The following is a 25,653-nucleotide window of genomic DNA, read 5'->3' on the forward strand; positions in this document are numbered from 1 at the left end:
TCGCGGACGAGGAGTTGCTGAAAAAGTTTGAAAGTAAGTGAAGTTGGCTAGACACTGAACGCTTTCTCAATACTCACCGGTGACTTCTTCGGATCTTATTCCAAGTTCTGGAAGTAATCCAAGTACGACAGCTCCAGGACCTGCGGCCTTTCGTACAGGCAGTCCTTCCAGAACCGGTACCAACTGTTCTTCCGGATGTTTGCGTAATACTCGTCAAACATGTTACGCAGCGAGAAATGGTTGAAAACTCCGGTGCCGTGCGCCAACAGAACCGTAATCAGCTTCGGACATCAATCCACCTTTAGCGTTTGTTTGCTCTCGTTGGCCATCAGCATGCAAACGTTGATCGAGATGTCTTGCTCGTTCGTCAACAACGACAAAATCAGTTCATCGTACTCGGGATACTTATACAACTCGCAGGACAACCCACACTGTCCCCTCATCACTTCCGGAACATAGCGCTGCTGACTACCTTCAATTATGCTGCTTCTCGTTGTCAATCTCTTCCTCTTCTGCAGCGCCATCTCCGCGATAATCTCGTCCCAGTCCTTGCGGGAATTGACTTTCAACCAACCACCCCGGGTCACCACCATCGAAAACAATCGGTGCAAATCCACATCTCGACCTGTGATCTTCGGCAACCGCATCAACGGCGTCCTGCAAAAACAAATAAAATCAATCACAAAACCCACAGAACATCCAAGATTCCTTCTAATGCATTCCTGTTGTGAAACAGCTACAGGTTCTGTAGGAAGCTATAGCCTTGTCCTTTTCGAAAACCAACTTTACCCTAAACTCTCCGACCTCGTCCTGGGTGATGAATAGAGAGAATGCGTAACGTGATTTTCGAATGATCCCACTTTGTTTACATCTAAAAATAGGAGGCTGTTCAAGCACAAGCATGACTTTTTTCTTACTGTTAAATGAGCTGTTTTCTTATCAGTAGTATGTGTTTTATTTTGTCTAGTTTTTGACATTTTTTGCTGGAAAATGGTGTGTTTTCAAGTTTTGATCGGTTAGAAGATGTTTTTATTTTTTACGGGTGACGAAGAACTGCAGCTAGAGTGCCATTCAGCGATGTTGCAGATAAATTCCCTTGCTGATTTGCAGCTCTTCCTGGTCCAACGAAAAAACATCGCTAATTCTAGCGAAGCTAATCCAACAAACAGAAAAGATTTCACTAAACCAGTTGGTTTTCAAACGGAATCAAACAATAAAAACAGTTTCTGGATGGATACAACTGCATCTACTCCATATACAACTTTCATTCATAATTATAAAAAATGACGATCTCGCCTTCAACTTTTTTGACATCAACTCCAGGTCCTCAAAAGCCACTAATCTTTCATTCTTGCAAGAAAAAAAAAAAACATTTTTTAATGATCGATAACAATACTCTCTACTTTTGGCGAACAGTAAATTGGTTCCACTTTGACAGTTCAAAATTGAGGCCGTTTTACGAACCACTATTCAGCACCCAGACCTCGTCCTGCCCCGCACCAGCCACCTTCGAAGGCGTTCCGCTGCTGCCGCTTTGGCTCACGAAGGTATTCTCGTCCGTGTTCTGGCTGCGGCCGCGTTCGATTTCGCGTCGTGGAATCACCACCGGAACTACCAAAAAGTTTGTTTACATTTGGGACTTAGGAACACGGTTATACGAGAACCACAAAATGAAAGAAATTATCCAGTCGTGTTAAAAGTTAACACTTTTAAATCAGTTGGTAGTGAGATTTTCAAAAACTTCAGCAGTAAAAGTTTTCGTTTTTAAAACAAGAAAAAATCTTTTAATTTAGCAAATTTTACCCACTTTTTAATTCAAGAGTAAAATATTTTTGTCATTACAGTAATATTTTTTTGTGTGTACAGGCTGATTCTACAAAATATTTTTCTGCGTGCGGGTCTAATTATTTGGCCCAAAGAAACCCCACTCCAAATTTGAGCCAAATCGGAGCACTTTTGATTTGGAGACTTCCTGTTTGACGTGGAATGGCTGTATAAGTAATTAACCCAGGGTATCGTTACATTTTTACACAACCAACAAATTTCACGGGATTACGCGGAAAATGCCAAATTTCGCGGATTTCACGCTGTCCGCGAAATCGTGAATTTCACTAACCCTATTAATAACCTTTTGCAGGCCTTGAACTAGGTTGGAACAAGGAACAGGTTGAAACAATCGTTCCCTCTCATTTGTTCTGCTGTTCCTAAAGCTATTTCTTTACCTCTTTTCTTGAGAAAAGCGTACTGGTCCTTAGGGTTCATTCAAAAATAACGTATATGAATAGTGGGAGGGGGGAGGGGGTCTGAGATTTGTGACAGCCCATGTTATAGGTATAGGAAAAGTTCGGAGGTTGAGGGGTCTAAAATGCTGAAAATCTCGCTGTCATTTGCAGTGACAGATAGTGGGCGCGTTTTGATTTGACATTTCTCCACACAAAGAAAAAATACTCTAAATTTAAAAAGATCGTTCGTTGGATTAAAAGTTCGCGTTGGTGAATATTCGTAGAAAGTTCAAACTTTTCAATTTAAAAGTTGGAAAGTTTTTGATACTACCATGCATTTATGGAACAAAATCGTTGTATCGGTAAAAGTGTTTTACTTTTAATTTGAAAAGAAACCTATTATAGCAAGAATAAACAACATTTAATACTACAGTGATAGTTTCAGAAAAATGGGCTTGATTTTATGTTTATTTTTAAAAGTTTTAAACAGTATGTTAAAAAAAGACATTTTGTTATTATATTTAACGCTTCTGGCCAAAATCCGAGTCCAAGCTGTACCGATTCTTATGGTACGCCACCGGTCACTTCCGAAGACCCCAAGTTGGACAGTTTCAGATGGACGTTTCGACGCGTGACAGCAAAGTAGAGAACAGGATAGTCACGTTGCCGGCCTTCATCAGGACAGGTTTGGAGAAGTTGATTGTAGATTCGGCAAGGGTGATCGACGTTTCCCGGCTGGAAAGTGAAGTGCCTGAACGGGGAGTTCCAGATTCTGGAAGCGCATCCGGAACATTGGGTTGATGAGGCCCTCGGAACGGAATTCGATTTCGAGCACTCCATCGTCCTTCGAGAATGACACAGATTTTTTCGGCACGCTGTCCAGGTTCATTCGGCTGGAGCTGCGCCGTCGCGAGATGAGCATTTGTGGGCGGTTAGTTGCTAAAAGAGATGGAAGTTAGTGAAGTTGGCAAGCCACTGCACACATTATCATTACTCACCGGTGTTGTAAACCGCCGGCACCGAGTGCAACATCCGCTCTGACCACCTCCGATTATCCCGCTTCTCGTCGTCCTCCTCTTCGTCGGCTCCTTCTCCTCACCGTGAAAATCACCTGTCTCGTACTTGTCCAAAACCCGGATGTTTATCTTCTTCAACGCAATCTCGTTGTTCACGCAATTCTTCGGCAGCGCCATCTCCTCGATGATCTCGTTACAGTCCTCGCGGGAATTGACCTTCAATCACCCATCCCGGGCCACCACCACCGAATACAACCGGTGCGAATCCACATTCCTACCTCCCATCCTAAAAAACAAACAAAAATCAATCACAAGCCCCACAAAACACCCAAGCTTTCTTCTTACCCATTCCGGTCGTGGAACAGCTGTTCCTGCAGGAAGCTCGCCTTGTCCTTTTTGAGCACTTCACCTCGTGCCGCACCCGCACCACCCTCCTTCGAATGCGTTCCGCTGCTGCTGTTTGGCTCACGAAGGTTTCCGCGTCCGATTCCTGGCTGCTGCCACCGTCGGCTTTGCTTTGCGTCCTAGACTCACCAGCACAACCGGACCCACCAAAGTGTTTGTTTACATTTGCGACTTAGGCGTACACGGTTACACGAGAACGTCAAAATGAAAGAAATTTTACAGTCGAATTAAAAGGAAAAACTTTTAAATCAGTGAGCAATGAGATTTTCAAAAACTGTAGCAGTAAAAGTTTTCATTTTCAAAACAAGAAAAAAACTTTAAATGTAGCAAATTTTAACAACTTTTTAATTCGAAAGTAAGTTACTTTTGTGATTACCGTAATATTTTTTTGTGTGTCGGGTTATTTTTCAAAAGGTCCTTAGCGCCAGTTGTTAACAAAGCGGTTTTTTAATCGGTTCTCAATCAATTTACGAATAATCAAAATCAAAAATGGTTTGAATTATTCATCTGCACGTCCTTTACATGCTGTTTACAGAAAAATAAATAAAAGCTGATTTGTTTTTGCTTCGGAGGTTCAGAGCCGGAAGAGCTTATCGGGATTTCTCGCCGGATAAAAGGCTAGTACGGAGTTCGGAAGGAAAGGGATCAAGAAACAGCATTACGAACAGCAGAACAAAGGAGAGGGAGCGATTTCTTGGAGCATTTCTTCACCCTCTCTGGCTTGCTCTCGCCGCCGCTGCTGCCCATTTGATTTTTTTCTTGACCGGTTCCTTCCGAAGGGCATATACAGCTAAAAGCTTTTCAATTTTTTGTTTTCGTTGGGGAAAACCTCCGCTAGGTGGCTATCCCTAAACACGTGGCATTTCCCCCTTTTTGTCATCGGTTCTTTTCGGTCGTTCCCCAGAAACGCACCACAGCTAATAATTTGAAAGTTGGAGAACCTAAAAGCTTTCCTGTTGCCAAGTGTGTGTGCCGGCGAAAAAATCGTTCCTGTAGCTGAATTTGTGTGCTAGCGAAAGACCGATCCAAAGAACTTCGTAAATTCTTGCAAACAGAAAAAAAGCTCTTGCAATTTTAAACCACCGGAACTTTCGGAACGCTAAAGTTTGCATTTGCAAACATTTGCAAAAAAATTATTTTATTACTGTCGAGATTTAAACAATTAAACATACAATTAAAAAAGAGAAAACCATTGGCATTATTTTTTGCAGGATTATTCTTGAAATTTGAAAAATAATATTCAATGCCCACCTAACTACGATCATCTTGTATCTTGAATGCGCAGGGTAGGTTAGTTCCCCGTTTCGCCACCATCTCAATAAGGCAGCACTGTTTTGTCTCCCGGTTAGATGAATGAGTGGCAATTCTTCCACCTATACCTATTCTATGCTTTAAGTCATATTTGAACAAACCCTTAACAAACATGAATTATCATAAAATTTCATTATTCATTTCAGATAACAAAACCAAGTTAGCCGTCAGTGCTCTGACATCGCAATAAAGCATAACCTAGGCAATCATGCACGGTATGTATCACTTCTAGCGTAAATCTAGAGTTTTTTTTAATACGTCCTATAAACATATTATAGACAATAATTTATAGGACCTTTCAAAAAACAACTCAAGAAATGTTCTATCTGCAAATCCATGTCCCATAGGGACGTGGCGTTACATCGTGCTGCCATCTGGTTTTTTTAAGTGCAAGTCATCGTCTAAAAATAGACGGCGCCCAGCAAAATAAAGTCGATAAAGTAGTCGGTTCCGATGAGAAAAAGTGGAAAACGTGGTCTAAAAATAGTGACGCAATCCCCCTATGGGTTGTAATAAAATGTGGTTTGACATCAATTTAAGTTTTTAAGATAAATTTGAGCAATTCTCCCTTTTAATTTTTTGTATTTTTTTTATTTGACTCAAGCCTTCCCTATCACCAAAGAAGCCTGTTCGGTCGGACCGAATTGTTTGAAGTTTTGAAGAAAGTGAAAATTTGCGCAGTGTCCAGCCTCAAGCCTACTACGCACTATGGGGTATTTCCTAGGGGCAGGACAACTTGGTCGATAGACTAATAATAGCTTATAATAGTTCGTTGATTGATTTATATTTCGTCAATACTTTAACGCGACCTTACCTGAGTTTGTGGATCCTTGAACCTTTGTCAGATAGAAATGTCAAATTGAACATAAACACAAAAAATTCTGACGGTGAGGATTTTCATGGAAATTTCGAAGGGAAATTTATAAGTGGCAGAAATTGGACATTTCTTCAGCGGGTACCATGCTCCGTCGGCCAAGAATGGTCAAGTTACTTCTGAAACACCAAAGAAGAAAAATGCAGTGGACCGGTTAACTGATTCCGCTACGTTGGAGGATTACCCGAAAAATCATGTCCACCTAATCTAGCTTCCTCCTCTTGCTCCTCCTGCTCCACTTGTTGCAAAAGTAAGAGGCCATGTTCCGGGATCAGAACCCGTCCTGTTGCTTCCTCCAAAAATGAACGCTCGATGAATACTATATTCGTTAAAACGGAGAAGTCTTCTCTTTTTCTACGGAACTTGGACAAATTCTTTGCACAGGCCGGATAACATAACACCTGATATTTAGAGCGCAAAGAAAAACAAAAATGCTAGAACCGGTAACTTTCCGGATTGGTCCAAAATCAATTAAATGGTGGAAGGGAAACAGCTTTCCTTTAAAATACAGCAACGGTTCCGCATTTTAGTATGACCCAAATCCGATCACCAAATGTGGCCAAATGAAACCAGTGTCGAAGGAGAAAAACAATCGGCAACGAGACCGATTGCCTCCTTCTTCAATGTGGACATCATCATGATCATGGCCGCTAGTGGAATAGTTGAAGGAAAACCCGGAAAATCCCGGACCGAACCGTAAATGTTGCCTCCTCCTTCTCCTTGAACTGCACTAAAGGACAACGATGGGTCAAAGTCAAAGCTTTCGCCTACTGTCCTGAATCCTCCTACCGTTTGAATTCCGTCAAACCCGGTCAACCTCGGTTGAAACGCCACATACTCCATTGCGACGGAATCTCCCTCTTCCTATAATCGTATTTGGTCAATCTGAGACTGAACAAAGCATTTTTCTCTCTGGACAAGTTGCCTGTGGTAAACGCAAAAGTAAGGGACCATGTTCCGGTGACCAGGTCTTGTCCCGTTGCTTCCTCGATCATGTAATAAGCAAAACACGGCGTATTTTTCAGGGGGGTAGTATTTTTTGAGAAATAGCAAGAAAACTGTCATATACATATGAAAGTGTGGAACATCCCCGTTCATTTGCGGGGCGAACGAAAATCTTTGGTCGGGAAAAATCAAAGTTATCCTCATTTGAAGCTTTTGAACTTTTTTCCTATGGGGCCAAATTTCGTCTATTTCAATTTAGTATTGTTATAAGTCTACATGGGCATGATTTATGGTTCAGATCATATGATTTCTTATGGGAAATGATGCAAGGAACATTTTTCCTGAAGCACGCAAAGTGATTGAAAATAAGGGAAAAAAGTTATAAAGGTTTTATTGAAAATTTGGGAGATTTTCTGATAAAATTGCACACCCCTTTCCCAAAAACCACAATGTTTTTGATATTCAGATCATTATTTCGATGAATTCTTTTTTGAGAAATGTTTCTGGACCCATTGAGTATATAAATCACTACAGAAAAGTGTAATTGGTTGGGTTTAAGCTCAACTGTATGTCACATTCATGAATTTTGGATTTCACCGAATCAACATATTTTTGTGTGTTTTGGTTATAAAATGTACCGTTTACATTAAATTTTCACTTTTTTTTGTGAGTACATGGTCCACATGATATGTTTTGTATCTAATTGAGACATGCAGTGTAAATACAATCACAGGGTTTCTATTTCTATGCCTTTTGTTAATTTGTATTTCCATTTGGGCTATATTATTTGTATTGAAACTACAGAGTTGAACTTGCAATTATTGGTAATAACATAAATATTGCGTAAAAATCATTAAAAAGTTTAAATGTATCTGAGACTGAACAAAGCATTTTTCTCTCTGGACAAGTTGCCTGTGGTAAACGCAAAAGTAAGGGACCATGTTCCGGTGACCAGGTCTTGTCCCGTTGCTTCCTCGATCATGTAATAAGCAAAACACGGCGTATTTTTCAGGGGGGTAGTATTTTTTGAGAAATAGCAAGAAAACTGTCATATACATATGAAAGTGTGGAACATCCCCGTTCATTTGCGGGGCGAACGAAAATCTTTGGTCGGGAAAAATCAAAGTTATCCTCATTTGAAGCTTTTGAACTTTTTTCCTATGGGGCCAAATTTCGTCTATTTCAATTTAGTATTGTTATAAGTCTACATGGGCATGATTTATGGTTCAGATCATATGATTTCTTATGGGAAATGATGCAAGGAACATTTTTCCTGAAGCACGCAAAGTGATTGAAAATAAGGGAAAAAAGTTATAAAGGTTTTATTGAAAATTTGGGAGATTTTCTGATAAAATTGCACACCCCTATTAATCTATTAATTTAATCTCAAATAATTGAGCTTAACATACTAAACAAGTCTGGCATCCAAATTTGAAACAACGAACAATACAACAATTAAATTGTTTTGCTAAAAAACACACAAATAATTGATCACAGTGGCAGTGCGTGGCCGAATGGTTACGCTGTCCGCTTTGTAAGCGGATGATTCTGGGTTCGATTCCCATCTACTCCAACCTTCCATCGGATGAGGAAGTAAAACGTCGGTCCCGGCCTTGGTTGTTGTTAGGCCGTTAAGTTATTCCAGGTGTAGGAGTCGTCTCCATGCCATAAGTACAAACAACACACCAAACCAAGCCTACTCCGGTGGAATCGCTGGCGGCGGTTGGACCCGCAATCCAAAGGTCGTCTGTTCAAACACTGGGGTAGAAGGTTCCTTGGAGTAGAAAGAGGTTTGGGTGCTCTCCCCATTCAAGCCTTCGGACTCCTAGGTTCGAGCAGAAACTTGCAATAGAGACCACAAAAGACCTGGGGTCGTTAATGTGGATGGTTTGATTTGATTTTGATTTACAATATTATCACCTGACCTCAATATAAGTACGAGATCTCTTGTGAGGTTTAATAAGACTAATACAAATGTGAAAATCTAATGGAAACGGTGCATTTTATAACAAAAACAAACAAAAATATGTTGATTCGGTTGAAATCCAAAATTCATAAAAGTGGCTTACAGTTGAGCATAAACCCAACCAATTACACTTTTCTGTAGTGATTTACATACTCAATGGGCCCAGAAACATTTTTTTAACCTTCCCTTGGTATTAAAAAAAAATCACACATAAGGTATTGGGGTCCTTTTCGACCCCAAACTTTAAAAAATCGTCAAAAATCCAGTTTTTGACCGATTCCGGTTCTTTTGGTCACAAACGAAAGCTTCGAACGTCCCCTTTCCGAAACCGACCTGGAAAACCGGATTTGGTCACTGTGGCCACCGGGAATCGGCTACAACCGAAAAAGGACCTTTTTGAGACACCAACTTTGACGACCTGTATCTCCGGCAAATTTCAACCAATCAGGATGCTCCGGGTTGCATTCGACAGGTATTTACCTGTACTTTGACCACAAATATTAATATCAGGGCCAGGTGACCTACCGGTTCCGGAAATCCGGAACATCCGAAAAGTTCATGTGTTCCTGTTTTCACATATATGTGATACCAATACTCTCATGATAGTTGAAATTGATCCATAAAACTTACTTAAAACACAATACACGATTGCCAGAACCACTCTGGAGTGTTAGTGGCCACTTCCGGGTAACCTGGAACCGGTTCCCGGGTACCCGATGAACGGCCAACTTGACTTTTTTGGTGAAAACCTATCATGTTGCACATCAAACTCCATGAAATTGAAAGATATGTCCATATTTGGTAATGCCGTTGTTCGCTGAGCCATCCTGGCCAATCTGGAACCGGTTACCGGTGGCCCCTTGGGGACACTTCCGGAATATGAGAGAAACCCTATCATCCGACATATCAAACTTCATGAAATTGAAAGATGTGTCAATTTACGGTCATGTCGTTGTTCGCTGACCCATTCTGGCCAATCTGGAGCCGGTTACCTGTGGCCCCTTGGGGACACTTCCGGAATATGAGAGAAACCCTATCATCCGACATATCAAACTTCATGAAATTGAAAGATATATCAATTTACGGTCATGCCGTTGTTCGCTGACCCATTCTGGCCAATCTGGAGCCGGTTACCGGTGGCCCCTTGGGGACATTTCCGGAAAATGAGAGAAACCCTATCATCCGACATATCAAACTTCATGAAATTGAAAGATATGTCAATTTACGGTCATGCCGTTGTTCGCTGACCCATTCTGGCCAATCTGGAGCCGGTTACCGGTGGGCCCTTGGGGACACTTCCGGAATATGAGAGAAACCCTATCATCCGACCTATCAAACTTCATGAAATTGAAAGATATGTCAATCTACGCTCATGCTGTTGTTTGCTGACCCATCCTGACCAATTTGGAACCGGTTACCGGTGGCCCTTTGCCCCTTGGGGACACTCTCGGAATATGAGAGAAACCCATCATCCGACATATCAAACTTCATGAAATTGAAAGATATGTCAATTTACGGTCATGCCGTTGTTCGCTAACCCATTCTGGCCATCATGGAACCGGTTACCTGTGGCCCCTTATGGACACTTCCGGAATATGAGAAAAAACCTATCAAAAATCATGAAATTGAAAGATATGTCAATCTACGGCCATGCTGTTGTTTGCTGACACATCCTGGCCAATTTGGAACCGGTTACAAGTGGCCCCTTGGGGACACTTCTGGAATATGAAAGTTACCCTACCATCAGACATATCAAACTTCATGAAATTGAAAACTACGTCAATCTACGGTCATGCAATTGTTCGCTGACCTTTGGTTAAAAAAAAGCAAAGCAATCCACTTTAACGACCTCCGGGTCTTTTGTGGGCTCTGTTGCAAGTTTCTGCTCATTTCTAGGCGTCCGAAGGTTATGTGTGGTGAGTCACCCAAAACCTCTTTACGCAAATGGACCGACGTTTTACTTCCCCATCCGATAGAAGGCCAGGAGGATAAGGCGGGAATCGAACCCGCGCCTCATAGCAACTTAGGGATCGGCAGCCGAAGCCGCTAACCACCGCGCCACGAGGCCCCGAGGTCCTTTGGTTGACATACACGCAGAAAAATAAGGCGTATTTGTATCAACAAAACGTTTTGTTGATTTGAAAATCATATTTTTTGTTGAATCAACGCTAAACGTCAAAGCAGCTTTTTCAAAACAACAAAAGACTTTTGTGGAATCGAAAAAAAATCATGGTTTGTTTCAACGCAAAATCGGCGTTGATTATATTCAACAAAAATTTTGTTGATTCAAACCTCGTACAGGCTGATTCAACAAAACTTTTTTCTGCGTGTATCCATGAATTTCATGAAGTTTGATTCGTCGGATAATAGGGTTTCTCTCATATTCCGGGAGTGTCCCCAAGGGGCCACCGGAAACCTGTTCCAGAATTGCCAGAATGCATAAGCAAAGAATGGCATGACCGTAACTTGACATATCTATCAATTTCATAAAGTTTGATATGTCGGATGATAGGGTTTCTCTCATATTCCGGGATTGTCCCCAAGGGGCCACCGGGAACCATTTCCAAAATGGATCAGCGAACAACGGCATGGCCGTAGATTGACATGTCTTTCAATTTCATAAAGTTTGATATGTCGGATGATAGGGTTTCTCTCATATTCCGAGAGTGTCCCTAAGGGGCCACTGGTAACCGGTTCCAGTTTGGCCAGAATGGGTCAGCGAACAACAGCATGACCGTAGATTGATATATCTTTCAATTTCATGAAGTTTGATATGTCGGATGATAGGGTTTCTCTCATATTCCGAGAGTGTCCCTAAGGGGCCACCGGTAACCGGTTCCAGATTGGCCAGAATGGGTCAGCGAACAACAGCATGACCGTAAATTGACATATCTTTGAATTTTATGAAGTTTGATATGTCGGATGATAGGGTTTCTTTCATATTCCGGAAGTGTCCCCAAGGGGCCACCGGTAACCGGTTCCAGATTGGCCAGAATGGGTCAGCGAACAACAGCATGACCGTAGATTGATATATCTTTCATTTTCATGAAGTTTGATATGTCGGATGATAGTGTTTCTCTCATATTCCGGAAGTGTCCGCAAGGGGCCACCGGTAACCGGTTCCAGATTGGCCAGAATGGGTCAGCGAACAACAGCATGACCGTAAATTGACATATCTTTCAATTTCATGAAGTTTGATATGTCGGATGATAGGGTTTCTCTCATATTTCGGAAGTGTCCCCAAGGGGCCACAGGTAACCGGCTCCAGATTGGCCAGAATGGGTCAGCGAACAACGGCATGACCGTAAATTGACACATCTTTCAATTTCATGAAGTTTGATATGTCGGATGATAGGGTTTCTCTCATATTCCGGAAGTGTCCCCAAGGGGCCACCGGTAACCGGTTCCAGATTGGCCAGGATGGCTCAGCGAACAACGGCATTACCAAATATGGACATATCTTTCAATTTCATGGAGTTTGATGTGCAACATGATAGGTTTTCACCAAAAAAGTCAAGTTGGCCGTTCATCGGGTACCCGGGAACCGGTTCCAGGTTACCCGGAAGTGGCCACTAACACTCCAGAGTGGTTCTGGCAATCGTGTATTGTGTTTTAAGTAAGTTTTATGGATCAATTTCAACTATCATGAGAGTATTGGTATCACATATATGTGAAAAACAGGAACACATGAACTTTTCGGATGTTCCGGATTTCCGGAACCGGTAGGTCACCTGGCCCTGATATTAATATTTGTGGTCAAAGTACAGGTAAATACCTGTCGAATGCAACCCGGAGCATCCTGATTGGTTGAAATTTGCCGGAGATACAGGTCGTCAAAGTTGGTGTCTCAAAAAGGTCCTTTTTCGGTTGTAGCCGATTCCCGGTGGCCACAGTGACCAAATCCGGTTTTCCAGGTCGGTTTCGGAAAGGGGACGTTCTAAGCTTTCGTTTGTGACCAAAAGAACCGGAATCGGTCAAAAACTGGATTTTTGACGATTTTTTAAAGTTTGGGGTCGAAAAGGACCCCAATACCTTTAAAGTAACTTTTTTTATGGACGCTCCCCTAGGGGTCGTCCAAGGTTTGTTTGTTTTGTGAAATGTGTATTTATACTATAAATTTAATGTCAGAAAATTTCAAGGCTTTAGCATGTATATAGCAAAAGTTATGGCAAATTAAATTTTCAAAAAGGCCGAAAAGGACCCCAATACCGTAGGAAGGTTAAAAAGAATTAATCAAAATAATGATCTGAATATCAAAAACATTGCGGTTTTTGGGAAAGAGGTGTGCAATTTTATCAGAAAATCTCCCAAATTTCCAACAAAACCTTTATAACTTTTTTCCCTTATTTTCAATCACTTTGCGTGCTTCAGGAAAAATGTTCCTTGCATCATTTCCCACACCCAAAATTCAGAGTCGAGATAATCGTTCTCTCAAAATTTATTGAGGGCTCAGTGCCAAAATCGATAGAATAATGGTACCAACTCACACCATCATAACAAATGAGTTCATTCGTTAGTTGAATCAATAAATCTCCAACAAGTGTCATACATCGACTTCTGACTACTCCTTGGTCACCAAGCTGTGGTGGCCGAGGCAGCTAAGTCATTGGATTGGTTTGTCAAAGGTCTCTGGTTCGATTCCCGTTGTCGACACTTTTGGTTTTTGTTTGACGGATGAACTTTTTTGCAAATGAACCTCGAGAGAATAGTTCTATCGCCCATCTCGAGCTGTGTTCTCTGCGTCCGTGAATGGTACCACTATTCTCTCGACTCGAGACCATCATTCTCTCAGACTAGCGCTGCCAGTTTTGGGTGCATAAGAAATCATATGATCTGAACCATAAATCATGCCCATGTAGACTTATAACAATACTAAATTGAAATAGACGAAATTTGGCCCCATAGGAAAAAAGTTCAAAAACTTCAAATGAGGATAACTTTGATTTTTCCCGACCAAAGATTTTCGTTCGCCCCGCAAATGAACGGGGATGTTCCACATTTTCATATGTATATGACAGTTTTCTTGCTATTTCTCAAAAAATACTACCCCCCTGAAAAAGACGCCGTGTAAAAATAAACACTCAATGAATATCAATGGGAAAGTAGCGGCAGGAGGAAAACTATCGGCATCTAGACCGATTTCCTCCTTCTTTCACCACGCAAGAGGAAACAATTGGAAGGACATAATCATGGTCATGATCGTTGGCAGAGCAGTTTCATGCCTCTTCGTGCCACATTGTTGGAGAAAAAACGCGGAAATTCTTTCCAACCATTGATATAGAATCCTCCTCCTCATCCTCCGCGAGCCGCATCGTAGGAAACGATTGGTAAACGAATATTTTCTGCTTTCGCCTACGGCCCTGAAATCTCTTCTTGTTTGACCTCCGTCAGCCCGTCATTACGCCGGAGGTTAGGTCTTACTGTGCCCGGATTTGGCCAATATGGAACCGAACAGGACTTTTTTCTCCGAAAATTTCCAAACGGTATCTAAAGAAGATAGTAAAATTTTGTCGCGAACAATATTTTGTTGTTTTCGTCTGTATGTCAAACTGTCAACTGTCAAATCAAGGTGTGCAAATGTAGGTCATAACATTTTCGTTGATTTATTGGCCAATAAATCAACAACAACGTCAATATGTTAACGAATGGTAAATATTTTTACTCTGTACACCCCCTAGGGTATTTCCATATAAGCGAGCGGCCAAAAATATTTTTTTGCTTTTTTGTGACTTTTTTGTGTTGTTTGTACTTAGTATAATGAAAACAAATTAATTTTGATATTTAAAAAAAAAAGTTTAATTTTCGATTTTTTCATATATTTGAGGCCACATGCATTAAAGTGGTGAATTTTAATATTCTTGTTCTGTCTATTTGATGCACGGAATGGCGGTTTATGCTATGTTAAAGTTTCTGATTTACGTTCAATCTCCCTCCCCTTCTTCTTGAGTTAAAATCCATCTCTCTTTGAAGCGTAGGTATACGCGAAATCATTAATTTTCTTGCATGAATCAAAATGTTCAAAATGACATAACTCAAAAAGTGCACATAAGTGCACTTTGAAATTTGGAGACAAAATCAAATTTCAAGCTGCAAAATTTTCAGATCGCACAAATGCACACAAAAAAAGTACTCCATTAACAAAGTTAAAAAAACTAAATTTTGAATAAAAAAATCCATCTTTTTTGATTTTTATTATTTTTTTAGCCTGTAAAAGTGTGTTTTGTAAAATGTTATTGAAAAGTTGAATCAATTATCTTTCTGAATATATATAATGATGCAGGAAAAACTACATAAACAGCTACACAGTACAACTATAAAAAATAATATTTTTTTTGTCGAAAAACATGTTTTTTCTTACCATTTTCGCCTTTGAAGGTCTGCAATTCAGTGAATTTTGAACCTACAACTTTCAAACTCCGGATTTTTCTTAGTTAGAATGTTTATTTTCGAAAAAAATACCAAAAAAATAATTAGAGTATGTCGGTTTTTCGATTTATGGCCGCCTGAAACCCCATAGTGCTAAGATCGCCAAGCCAAACGCATCGACGATCCCCTCGAGATACGCGTGCCGTTAGCGGAGAGTTATGGAGAGCAGAAACGACGAGAGAACGAGAGAGAAAAAGCGCGCGCTGAGCGCGCAGCAACGACGAACAGCATTACAGTTCACGGGTTTGTGCGAGAAATACGTATTAAAGTTTGTTACGAAAATTCTCAAGTGTTTTCATTCCGGAACCTTTCCGCCCAAGCCCAATCACAAACATTTGGTCCGTTCCGAACCGGATAAGTTCCGCGAGCACAGGTTGGATGGAAATCTTCCGAAATCCTGTGGAAGCCATGGTGGAAAAAGTGTGGACACAAGTACATGCCAAGATGGCGGCCTGAAGGGCTCTCGTGACAGGTCGAAAAGCGAGAAACAAGATGGCTGCCAGCGTCTTGTGAAAAAAGTGCAAAAACACAACCAGAAGTGCAAAAAAGTGGTTCCTGCGAAAGGAAGAGCAGCTATAGCCCGGCAAGTGAAAAGTGGTCCCGGGTCGGGACTCCCGGCATTGCTCAAAGTGTGGTGGTGGTATTCTTCAATTCAGCAATGTCGGTGGTTTCGACAAGGATCTGACACGCATGCAGTTTCCTGAAGTCCCAGCCAGAGGCGCAGTCAATATTGTTTACGCGTGGTTTTTGAAAAGGTCGTTGTCGTGGCTGGAGCGGGATTTCCTTCAGATTTTCCGACTATTTCGGATTATTTTCGGAGACACAGAAACACGCGTTGTTTAGGCCCAAAACATAACACAAGACTGTTTATTCTTTTCTCCCTCTCGCGTCAGCCAAGCACACGCACACGACTCAACACCAATGTATATTCGAAGCAAGGTGTGACATTTCCTATTACTAGCTTGTATGAGTATCTTATTTATTCATCGCCTACCAATCTCATCCACTACATCCTCCTCCTCTTCTACTCTCTGATCAATGAAATTACAACAAATACATCAGTGAGAACCTAACCTATACAATATTTTAATTTCATGCAATGGCCTTTAATCTTTTTGTTTTTTTTCTTTTTTTTTATTGCCAGGAAAAGCCTTATATTATCCGGCGTAAAAACCTGAATCTTTTCAAAACAATTTACAATATATTTCTAATCTCGCTTACAATAGTTTCTTTGAAGCTAGATAACAGCCCAACCCAAAATCCAATTTAATATTCTTCAAGTCGTTGTGCACTCATAGCTCAACAGAAGGGGTCGTCCATGCAAAAAAAAAACAACGTAACAACAATTTTCCCCAACCCATTACCCACTTAGCCCAACCTAAAAGTCAAATTTTAACATTCTTCAAGTCGTTGTGCACTCCTAGCTCAACTGCAGGGGTCGTCCACGAAAAAAAAGACGTAACAACATTTTTCCCCAACCCATTACCCACTGAACCCAACCCAAAAGTCAAATTTAATATTCTTCAAGTCGTTGTGCACTCTTAGCTCAACTGTAGGGGTCGTCCAGGCAAAAAAAAACGACGTAACAACATTTTTCCCCAACCCATTACCCACTTAGCCCAACCTAACAGGCAAATTTTAACATTCTTCAAGTCGTTGTGCACTCCTAGCACAACTGCAGGAGTCGTCCATGCAAAAAAACGACGTAACAACATTTTTCCCCAATCCATTACCCACTTAGCCCAACCCAAAAGTCAAATTTAATATTCTTCAAGTCGTTGTGCACTCCTAGCACAACTGCAGGGGTCGTCCATGCAAAAAAACGACGTAACTACATTTTTCCCCAACCCACTTAGCCAAACCTAAAAGTCAAATTTTAACATTCTTCAAGTCGTTGTGCACCCTTAGCACAACTGCAGGGGTTGTCCATGCAAAAAAACGACGTAACAACATTTTTCCCCAACCCATTACCCACTTAGCCCAACCCAAAAGTCAAATTTAATATTCTTCAAGTCGTTGTGCACTCCTAGCACAACTGCAGGGGTCGTCCATGCAAAAAAACTACGTAACAACATTTTTCCCCATCCCATTACCCACTTAGCCCAACCCAAAAGTCTAATTTAATATTCTTCAAGTCGTTGTGCACTCCTAGCTCAACTGCAGGGGTCATCCATGAAAAAAAACGACGTAACAACATTTTTCCCCAACCCATTACCCACTTAGCCCAACCTAAAAGTCAAATTTTAACATTCTTCTAGTCGTTGTGCACTCTTAGCTCAACTGCAGGGGTCGTCCATGCAAAAAACTACGTAACAATATCTTTCATAGTTGATTTGCACACTTGGCACAACTGTATGGGTCGTCCATACTTAAAAATATTACGTATTTAATTTGTTTGAGGCACATTTGTTCTATTCAATACATTCATCGATTCCATTGCATGAGACACACTTGTTCCAACTGCAATTCACCATAAATCTAAATAACGGTTTGTGCCTTGGATACCATTCGTTTTTGAAAGGTCGCATGATATAATTGAAATAAAATAAATTAGCTAAAAGTTTTTACAACATCATTTTCTTATGTTTTTAGGAATACATCAACCTAGTATTCGTCATAGTTGATGTATTATGGATGGTTTTACAATTATATTCATAAAAAATATAATTTCACTAATTTTTTCATACAAAATTTTGATTTAAATGCTAATTTTTCCAAAAGGTTAATTTTCCTAACAAATTCAAACTAAAATAAGTGTTTGAAAAAAGTGTTGATATAAAATGTTTTTCTTACGCTTAAATTAACCAACTCGTGAAAAAATAACATTGAAACATCTAATTTGAACTATTTTAAACAATAAATTTACTTTGCACGCTTTTGTACCAAAGCCCTGTGCACGTTTGTGCTAACTCATACAAATTACCTCCCAAAACACACTTGTGCCAATTGCAAGCATGATTTTTTTCGTATTTTCTCTGCCAAAATTTTTCTAGCATTTCAAAAGTTTTTATATTTCACAATGTCTTTAAGTAATGTCAGGTGCATACTTTAAAATTGTTAGAACAATTGTTTGTCGAATAGTTTTCCAGAAACAGTAATTCAAAGTTTAAAAATCGATTTTCTCGCAACTACCAAAATGTCAGTTAGTATAAGAGAGCACACCGCTATCGAGATGATGAAGTTTAAAAAAATAGGAACGAAATTTTATGTTCAGTTATCTTTAACTTTTTGTCATTTCCAGTTGAAACGAAGTATCAAAAACTATACTTTTGATAATTTAAAAAAAAACATGGAAGTAAGAAGTATTGTTGAACTTTCGATATTTTTTTCAAAGACACAGTTCGTGTTTTTACTGTGAATCATAATAATGAAATTTCATTTTATAAGTTTTTTTTATTTGTTGTTTAGTTTCTGTATTTACAAAAAAATGTCTATAATTGGTTTTTTTTTCAATTCATTTAAAAAAAAAAAACGGTGGTTAATATTGACTTTTCTTATAGAATGTTTTTTGTTTGAATTCATTCTTTAGATCAGAAATGCGTATTATTTGAGCATTCTGGAAAAGTCTGGAAAAAAGTCGGGAATTTGAAAATGGGATTTGAGTGGTCACCCTGCCAAAAAGCTTTTCAGTGCTTTCTCGTTGGTGGGACAGAGAAAGTCTTCGATGGCCTTGAACTTTTCTGGGTCTACCGAAACGCCAGCAGGACCTACCACATGACCCAAGCATTTGACGCTATTTTTGGCGAACTCACTTTTCGAAGGGCCGACTATGAGTCCCGCTTCGCGCAGTTTCGTGAAAAGAACTTTTAAGTGGCCCAGGTGTTCGTCAAATGTTGTTGAGTGAACCAGCAGGTCGCCCAAATACTTTTCCGTGAACTGGAGGACTTCCGGGCCCAAATGGAAGTCCATGGCTTTTGAGAAGCTAGCCACGGCCGTGTTCAAGCCGAACGGTAGAACGTTGAACACGTAGCTTCTCTAGTATCGTTTTCCCTCGAGTTTCTGCAGCAGCCGTTGAACCTCCGGAGGCTTCTCGTTGTCCCGCTCTAGCACCTTGTTCAATCTCCGGGCATCTAAACATACTCGTGCTTCTCCGGATTTCTTTAGCGTGACTATGAGTGGGTTGATGTACGACGTTGGCGCCCTGGAGATTATGCCCCACTCTTCCATCTTCTAGATTTGGCATCGTAACTTGTCCATGTACACTCAACCCCCGGTGGTTGGTCACTTTTTCGTTTGACACTTTTTTAGTTTGTACCCCGTTGGTTGGTCAAAGTCAAACTAAAAAGTGACGAACTGTCACTTTTTACACGGCGCTTACGCACACTATCAAAACAAACGTTCGGTAGTGTGTGTGAACTCCGTGTAAAAGGGGTGTCAAACTAAAAAGTGACCCCGTTCGTTTGACAACAGTTCGTGTCAAAACATCGGAGTTTGAGTGTATTTGTAGGGTATAGGGTACTGTTTCTGGTTAAAGCCAGAATCGTCGGTCACTCGGATTTCGTGTTCGTATTGGTGAGCTATCCCCGGCTTGTCAGAGAATATGTCTTCGAACTCTCGCAGCAGGTCTTCCAGTTGTGTTTGTTCAGCATCAGTCAAAATCGAACTGCCGAAGAGTGGTGAAGTCCCTCCCGATGTCTCGACCGTTGCGGCCCTATTGACGGCATCTTCGATTCGGTTCAGGGAAAAATGTTCATGTTGACCGTCTTGGACATTGAAGGGGAGCTTTACTTCTTTGTTGTTCAACACCAAACATACCTCTTTTGTGTTGAACAATAGGGAAGCTTGGAGGTGGTGAAGGGTGTCCATACCAAATATCATGGGACTGCACAAGTCTTCAACGACGATTAGTGGTACATCGACAGCTTCCCCGCTGATAAAAAGAGGTAGGAAAATCTGATTGGAGACGGTATTTTTCTTCCCTCCAAAAGCCCCTTGTATGGTATGGTCGTCTTTTGCACCGGCAGCTCACACATCTAAACTCCAATCGCCTTAACTTCTCGGTAGAGGTTACCATCGATGCAGCTGAGTTCACTGCCGCTAACCAGCAAAACCAGCATCGGTCGCTCGCCAATCAACACCTCGATGACTGGCGATTTTTCCACTTTCACGCATGAGTTGTCGACGTTGTCCTCCGCCGGCAGCTCTTCGGGTCCAACAAAAATATTAGCGATGGGATGAGTCTTCGGTTCTGCGTCGTCGTCCGCTTCAGCGGTGGTAGCTCGTACATCCCGGTTGAGCCCCCACGTTGTAATGTAAATTACTTGATTTAGCACTGTTTTAGCGAGTATTCGGAGCAAATTATTAGTTATCCATAAATTTTAGGAAAAACTCTTTATTGCGCGATTTCAACAAATTTATTAGCCGATTTAATTCTTCAAGCTTCTGATAGCGATTGGCTTCACTTACCAACTAATTCAATCTTCCCATCCTCTTCCTCACTGTAGAATCCGCCGGGGGGATAAAACTTATCACTTTCGGACCACTTGTAGAATTTAAACAAAGCACTTTTGACTCGCACGCACCAACTAATTTATTCGACCGTTCTCTCCAATTGATCGTGAGCAACTACACTGAGCAAAAATCCCACGGCTTATCGAAGTGTTCTACACATGATCTGACCCTGCTGTACAGAGCACTCAAATATCAATCGCAAAACACTTGAATTTTGGGCACCAAAATATACTGTCATTTCAATAGCAAAACACTTGAATTTGACGAGTTGCGTCACATGAAATACTATATTATATTTATTGATTTTAAATAGCTTTTCTTTCTATAATCAATGCATGTTTGCATGTAAAAGAAATGGATTTCGATTTTTTTTTTTTTAAATAAAGAAGATGTTGCGCAATTAATTTTTTTGGCTGCTTTTATTTTCTAACAACTTCAAAAACAACTTGGTGTGTAAAAATTCTGTAATTTTTTTCGTGCCTGCTTCCTGGGAGGTTCCTCAGCGTCGGCGAGTGAAACACCGGTGCCGGCGGAGATAGAGGCCACTGGAGAATTTTCTTGTTGATGCGGAATTCTCTTTGGTGGAACCGCGGTGGTTCCATCGACTCAAACTGTGCCTTGACCATCCGAATGACGCATAGCTTGGCCCCTGCATCCGAATCTTGCTTCTCACTGGCACCGCTTCCTGGTTCGGCATCTGCAGCTCTTTCACATCCTTCCTGTGAATCATACAAAATACATCCAAAAATCAAAACAAAACCCCACAACAAAAATTCTCTCCCCACTCACCAAATGGGTCCGGAAAGGAACTTTATCACAAAAGTTGGCTTCTATCCGGGAATCCGGGAGACCAAGCCCTTCCGCTGGCCATACGGAGCTCGAGCCCGAGGACGCAGTCTTGTATGGCGATGCTCATCTTCACGGTCACAAACCAATTTACTGGACTGGAACATGGCGGCAGCGAATTCCCGCGGTCTGCGAAAAACGAACACACCGGACGGCCAAAACTTTCAAATGAGGAAACAAAGCAAAGTCTCATGAAGCTGTCGCTAAACTGCATTTCAAATCAAAACAAGATCAATTTCAAGTGTTTTCCTCATCACTTTGAATAGTTCAACACAGTGGGGCAAATTCATGAGCAAAACACTTGAAATTTTTGAGCCACACGAATGAAAATAAGGTGTCAAAAAATACCAAAAAGTCAATCGCCAAAACACTTGAATTTAATAATGGATTGGATTGAAATTGAAACACAAACAAATTAGATCTAAGATGCGGTTTAATTGAATCATTCAAGTGTTTGGGCACTTGGAAAAAAAGGGTGGCGTATTTTCAGTGTAACCCCAGCACTTTTACCGTTCTCTCGTCAAGCCCGCATCCCTCTCCCTCTCTCGTCAATCTGCCGCTCTCGTTCGCCAACTCACTCTCGACCTAGGGTAAAGTGGCTGATTCTCGACTCTACATTTCTTGTGTGCTCTGGAAATAAAAGAAAAGAGTTTTAATGATATATTGCTTACAAATAAAAATGATAAGATACTTCTACCAATTAGCTGAACCGCGCTGGCAGCTTCCTAGCCCTCTTGGGTCGACTAGAACCCGAATCATCCAGCGTTGGAGCATGTTCCCGGCTTGGCAATCTAGATTTCTCGGTTGCAGCGCTCTGGATTTTCCTCGGCCTGCATTCTTCCTGTTTGCGTCGGCTCGACCCACTTCTTCAGGTGTGCCACCGGACGGCGGTAAGTTACGCCATCTCCGTTGACCACGATGGTATCAGTGCCATTTCTCGAAACAACCTTGAACTTTTCGAGATTAAAGTTTGGCTCCAGCTTCCCCTTTTCATAATTCCGCAGCAATACTGTATCCCCTTCGGCTATCTCGGACGTCTTTGCATGTCTACGGTTATCAGCGTAAAGCTTTCCTTTCATCTTCTTGATGGCGTCATCGTCACGGACATTCTCATCCCGGTTCCAATAAGGCTCAGTTCGCAGCGATGGTAGCAGGTCTTTAACTGGTCTTCCCGTTAGCAATTCCAACGGCGCCTTTCCCGTCATAGTGTGAGGAGTGGTGTTGTACATATGGACGTAATCCTTTACTGCAGTACGCCAGCTGATACTGGTTGCCCTTGCAATCCGCATGGAGCGCAGAATGCCCTGATTCAAGCGTTCAACTAATCCATTCATTTGTGGCCAGTAAGGGATCGTACGGACCAGTCGGATGTTCTTACGCAAGCAATACTGTGCGAATTCCTCGCTCGAAAAGGGCGGGCCGTTATCGCACCGTATGGTTTCCGGGTAGGATTGTTCATCAAAAACAGTTTGGAGCGCCTCGATGGTTTTCCCAGCAGTTGTTCCGTTCATTTCTATCACCTTCAGAAAGCGGCTGTAGTAATCAACAATCACCAGGAAAGTACAGCAATCCTTTGCACTGAAGAAATCGATGGCAATGTCCTGCCACGCGCGATCGGGCATTTCCTTCCGACACATAGGCTCTGGTGGTCCTTGAACACTCACAGCGGCACATCCAGCACATTCCTCAATACGATCTCCAATATCACGGTCCATGTACGGCCACCATACGTTCTCGCGGAGCCGGCACCGCATGCTCACTATGCCTGGATGACCTCGATGAGCAATATCCAGAGCCTTCGGCCTGAGGCTCGCTGGTAGCACGATTCGATCGTCTCGAACAACGATGCCATCCAGTATGCCGAGTTCCTTTGAGAAAGCTTGATATTGAAAGAGCATGGAAGGCCAATTTTGGCTTTTTATCGCTTCCATGACCGCAAGCAGCGTTTCGTCCTTGGTCGTAGCATCCCGGATGTCACTTAATGTGATTGCCGTAATTTCATCGCTAACAGCGCACAGATAATGCTCCGATACCTCATCAAAAGGTTCATCTGAAGGCGGGCACAAGCGTGACAGGATGTCTGAAATGTTGCTTGACCCTGGAATGTGATCCATGCGAAATCTGTACGGTTGCAAGCGAAGCGCCCAGCCCTCTGCTCTTGTGCAGGCTCGCTTGCCGCCTCGATGTTTGCCTCCATATATGTATTCCAGGGTTTTGTGGTCCGTATAGATGGTGAAGAACGTGCCAAACAAGTACGAGTAGAATTTCTCCACAGCCCAAACGACCGCCAGGGCTTCACGTTGGGTCTGCGGATAAACTCTCTCTGCCTTCGTCAAGCCTTTTGACGCGAAACTTACAATTCGCGGAGTGTTATCCTGATCCCTTTGTTTGAGCACGGCCCCTAGTCTTACCGGAGAGGCATCAACGTACAGTTCGATGTCATCCTTCGGATCAAAGAATCCCAATCGGCGAACAGTACTAGAAAGCTCGTTCCGAAGATCATCGAAAGCTTGTCGCTGGCTATCTCCAAACACGTCAGTATCTCCTCGCACAAATTGTCGCAACGGCTCCGATCTGGTTGATAGGTGCGGAATAAACTGCCCAACGAAGTTGACCAAACCTAGAAAACTTCGAACTTCCTCTTTAGATTCGGGCTCCCTGAAGTTCCTGATGGATGCGATCTTCTCTTCGGACGGGCTGATTCCAGCAGCGCTAACGTTGTAGCCGAGAATATCCAACTGCCTGACACCGATAAGGCACTTCTGCTTGTTGAGAGTTGCGTTGTTTTCGCGGAGAACCGCCATCACTTCCTCCAACCTTCCATCGTGCTCCTCCTTGGTCACGCCAAAAACGACAATATCATCGATGTACACGATAACTCCTTCTATTCCCGCAAGCATTCCACACATGATACGCTGAAACATTTCGGGCGCAGCATTAATCCCAAAGGTGGCTCACCTTTCAAACCGCATCAAACCCATGCTCGTCATGAAAGTGGTGATTCCACGAGAGTCTGGGTGCAGTTCAACATGGTGGAAGGCTGATGTGATATCCAGTTTTGAGAACCACGTCGATCCTCGAAGCTTGTTAAGCAGCGTGTCAATCATCGGTAATGGGTAGTGTTCTCGTTGGATTGCTTCATTCGGATACTTACTGTATCTTTCCGGGATTAATTCCTAGCGCTTTATGATGTTCTACAAAGTTGTTCCCCGGATCAAAACCTATAAGAAACCTCTATTTTGAGAAAAAATCATAGGGCATAGGAAAACTTTCTCGAAGAAGAGTTAAAAAGTTGAAAATAAATAAATTAAATTTATTGGAATTTCTTAATAACTTCAGGTCAAAAGTGGAACTACTTATCATTAACCAAATGCGCTCAAAATTTCAGGCTAGCTTCTGGGGCTATAATGCTACAAAATTCCGGGCGAGGCGTTCGAAATTGAACACTTTTGTCTTTTTCATATATCCGTGAGCCACGCTAATCTTCATATCAACTTTCTCCTCCATGGCGATGGGAATCCTCAAGTACGCAAGCTTGCGTGGCGGAACACTGTGGTCAATCGATAACTTTATCTGAACGTTCGGGAACTTTGGGAATGCCGGACAGCGCAAATCAACACCGCAAACCTCTAGCCCAACTTTCAAGACTTTCAATTCCTCCGCAGTTCTCTTGCTGAGCAACGACTTTTTGCCACCCTTAACCACGAAGAACTCTGCGTAGGCCTTTGGTTTCGAGTCATTAATCGAGATCCAGGCTTCAAATATAAGCAAAACTTCAAGGGGATCATTACTGGCGTAAGCGGTTACACGGCGGTCACACTGGTATCGCTTCTTGTAAATAGCAGCACTTTCTCTGACAAGCTCATGCCAGCTATCTTCAGTGACAGTGTTAATTGCCGCTCCCGAGTCGATCAAGAAAAGAACTGGGGTCTGATCGATTTTGCAAATGATCGAACCGCTGACACTCGAGTCAACCTGTTTTAAATAACAAAATTTGTTTTTTTTTCTTATATTTTTCGTTTATTAGGGATTCGTATTTAAACCATCAACCCCCCGATTCTACGAGCCCTCTTAACAATCAAATACGGTTTATCATACCTGCTTCTGGCCGTCCGAGTTGCCGTGACGGAACAGTTCCTGCTTGGAATCGTCCTCCTCTCGCACAGCATTCGCTTCAGCCGAGCGTTTCCA

The 25,653-nt window shown here is 41.9% G+C and overlaps 1 protein-coding gene across 2 annotated transcripts in view; it reads left to right on the forward strand.

The window, feature by feature from the left end:
- LOC119770641 (protein lifeguard 1-like) overlaps positions 1-25,653 on the forward strand; it is an 84,213-nt gene that overhangs the window by 36,380 nt on the left and 22,180 nt on the right. For both annotated transcript variants that reach the window (XM_038265907.1, XM_038265908.1), the window contains exon 2: positions 5,101-5,169. In XM_038265907.1, the coding sequence (XP_038121835.1) occupies positions 5,163-5,169 (7 nt within the window). In that variant the 5' untranslated portion in view covers positions 5,101-5,162. The remainder of the gene's footprint in view (positions 1-5,100; positions 5,170-25,653) is intronic.

Source organism: Culex quinquefasciatus, chromosome 3 (assembly GCF_015732765.1).
Source record: "Culex quinquefasciatus strain JHB chromosome 3, VPISU_Cqui_1.0_pri_paternal, whole genome shotgun sequence".
NCBI classification, from domain to species: domain Eukaryota; kingdom Metazoa; phylum Arthropoda; class Insecta; order Diptera; family Culicidae; genus Culex; species Culex quinquefasciatus.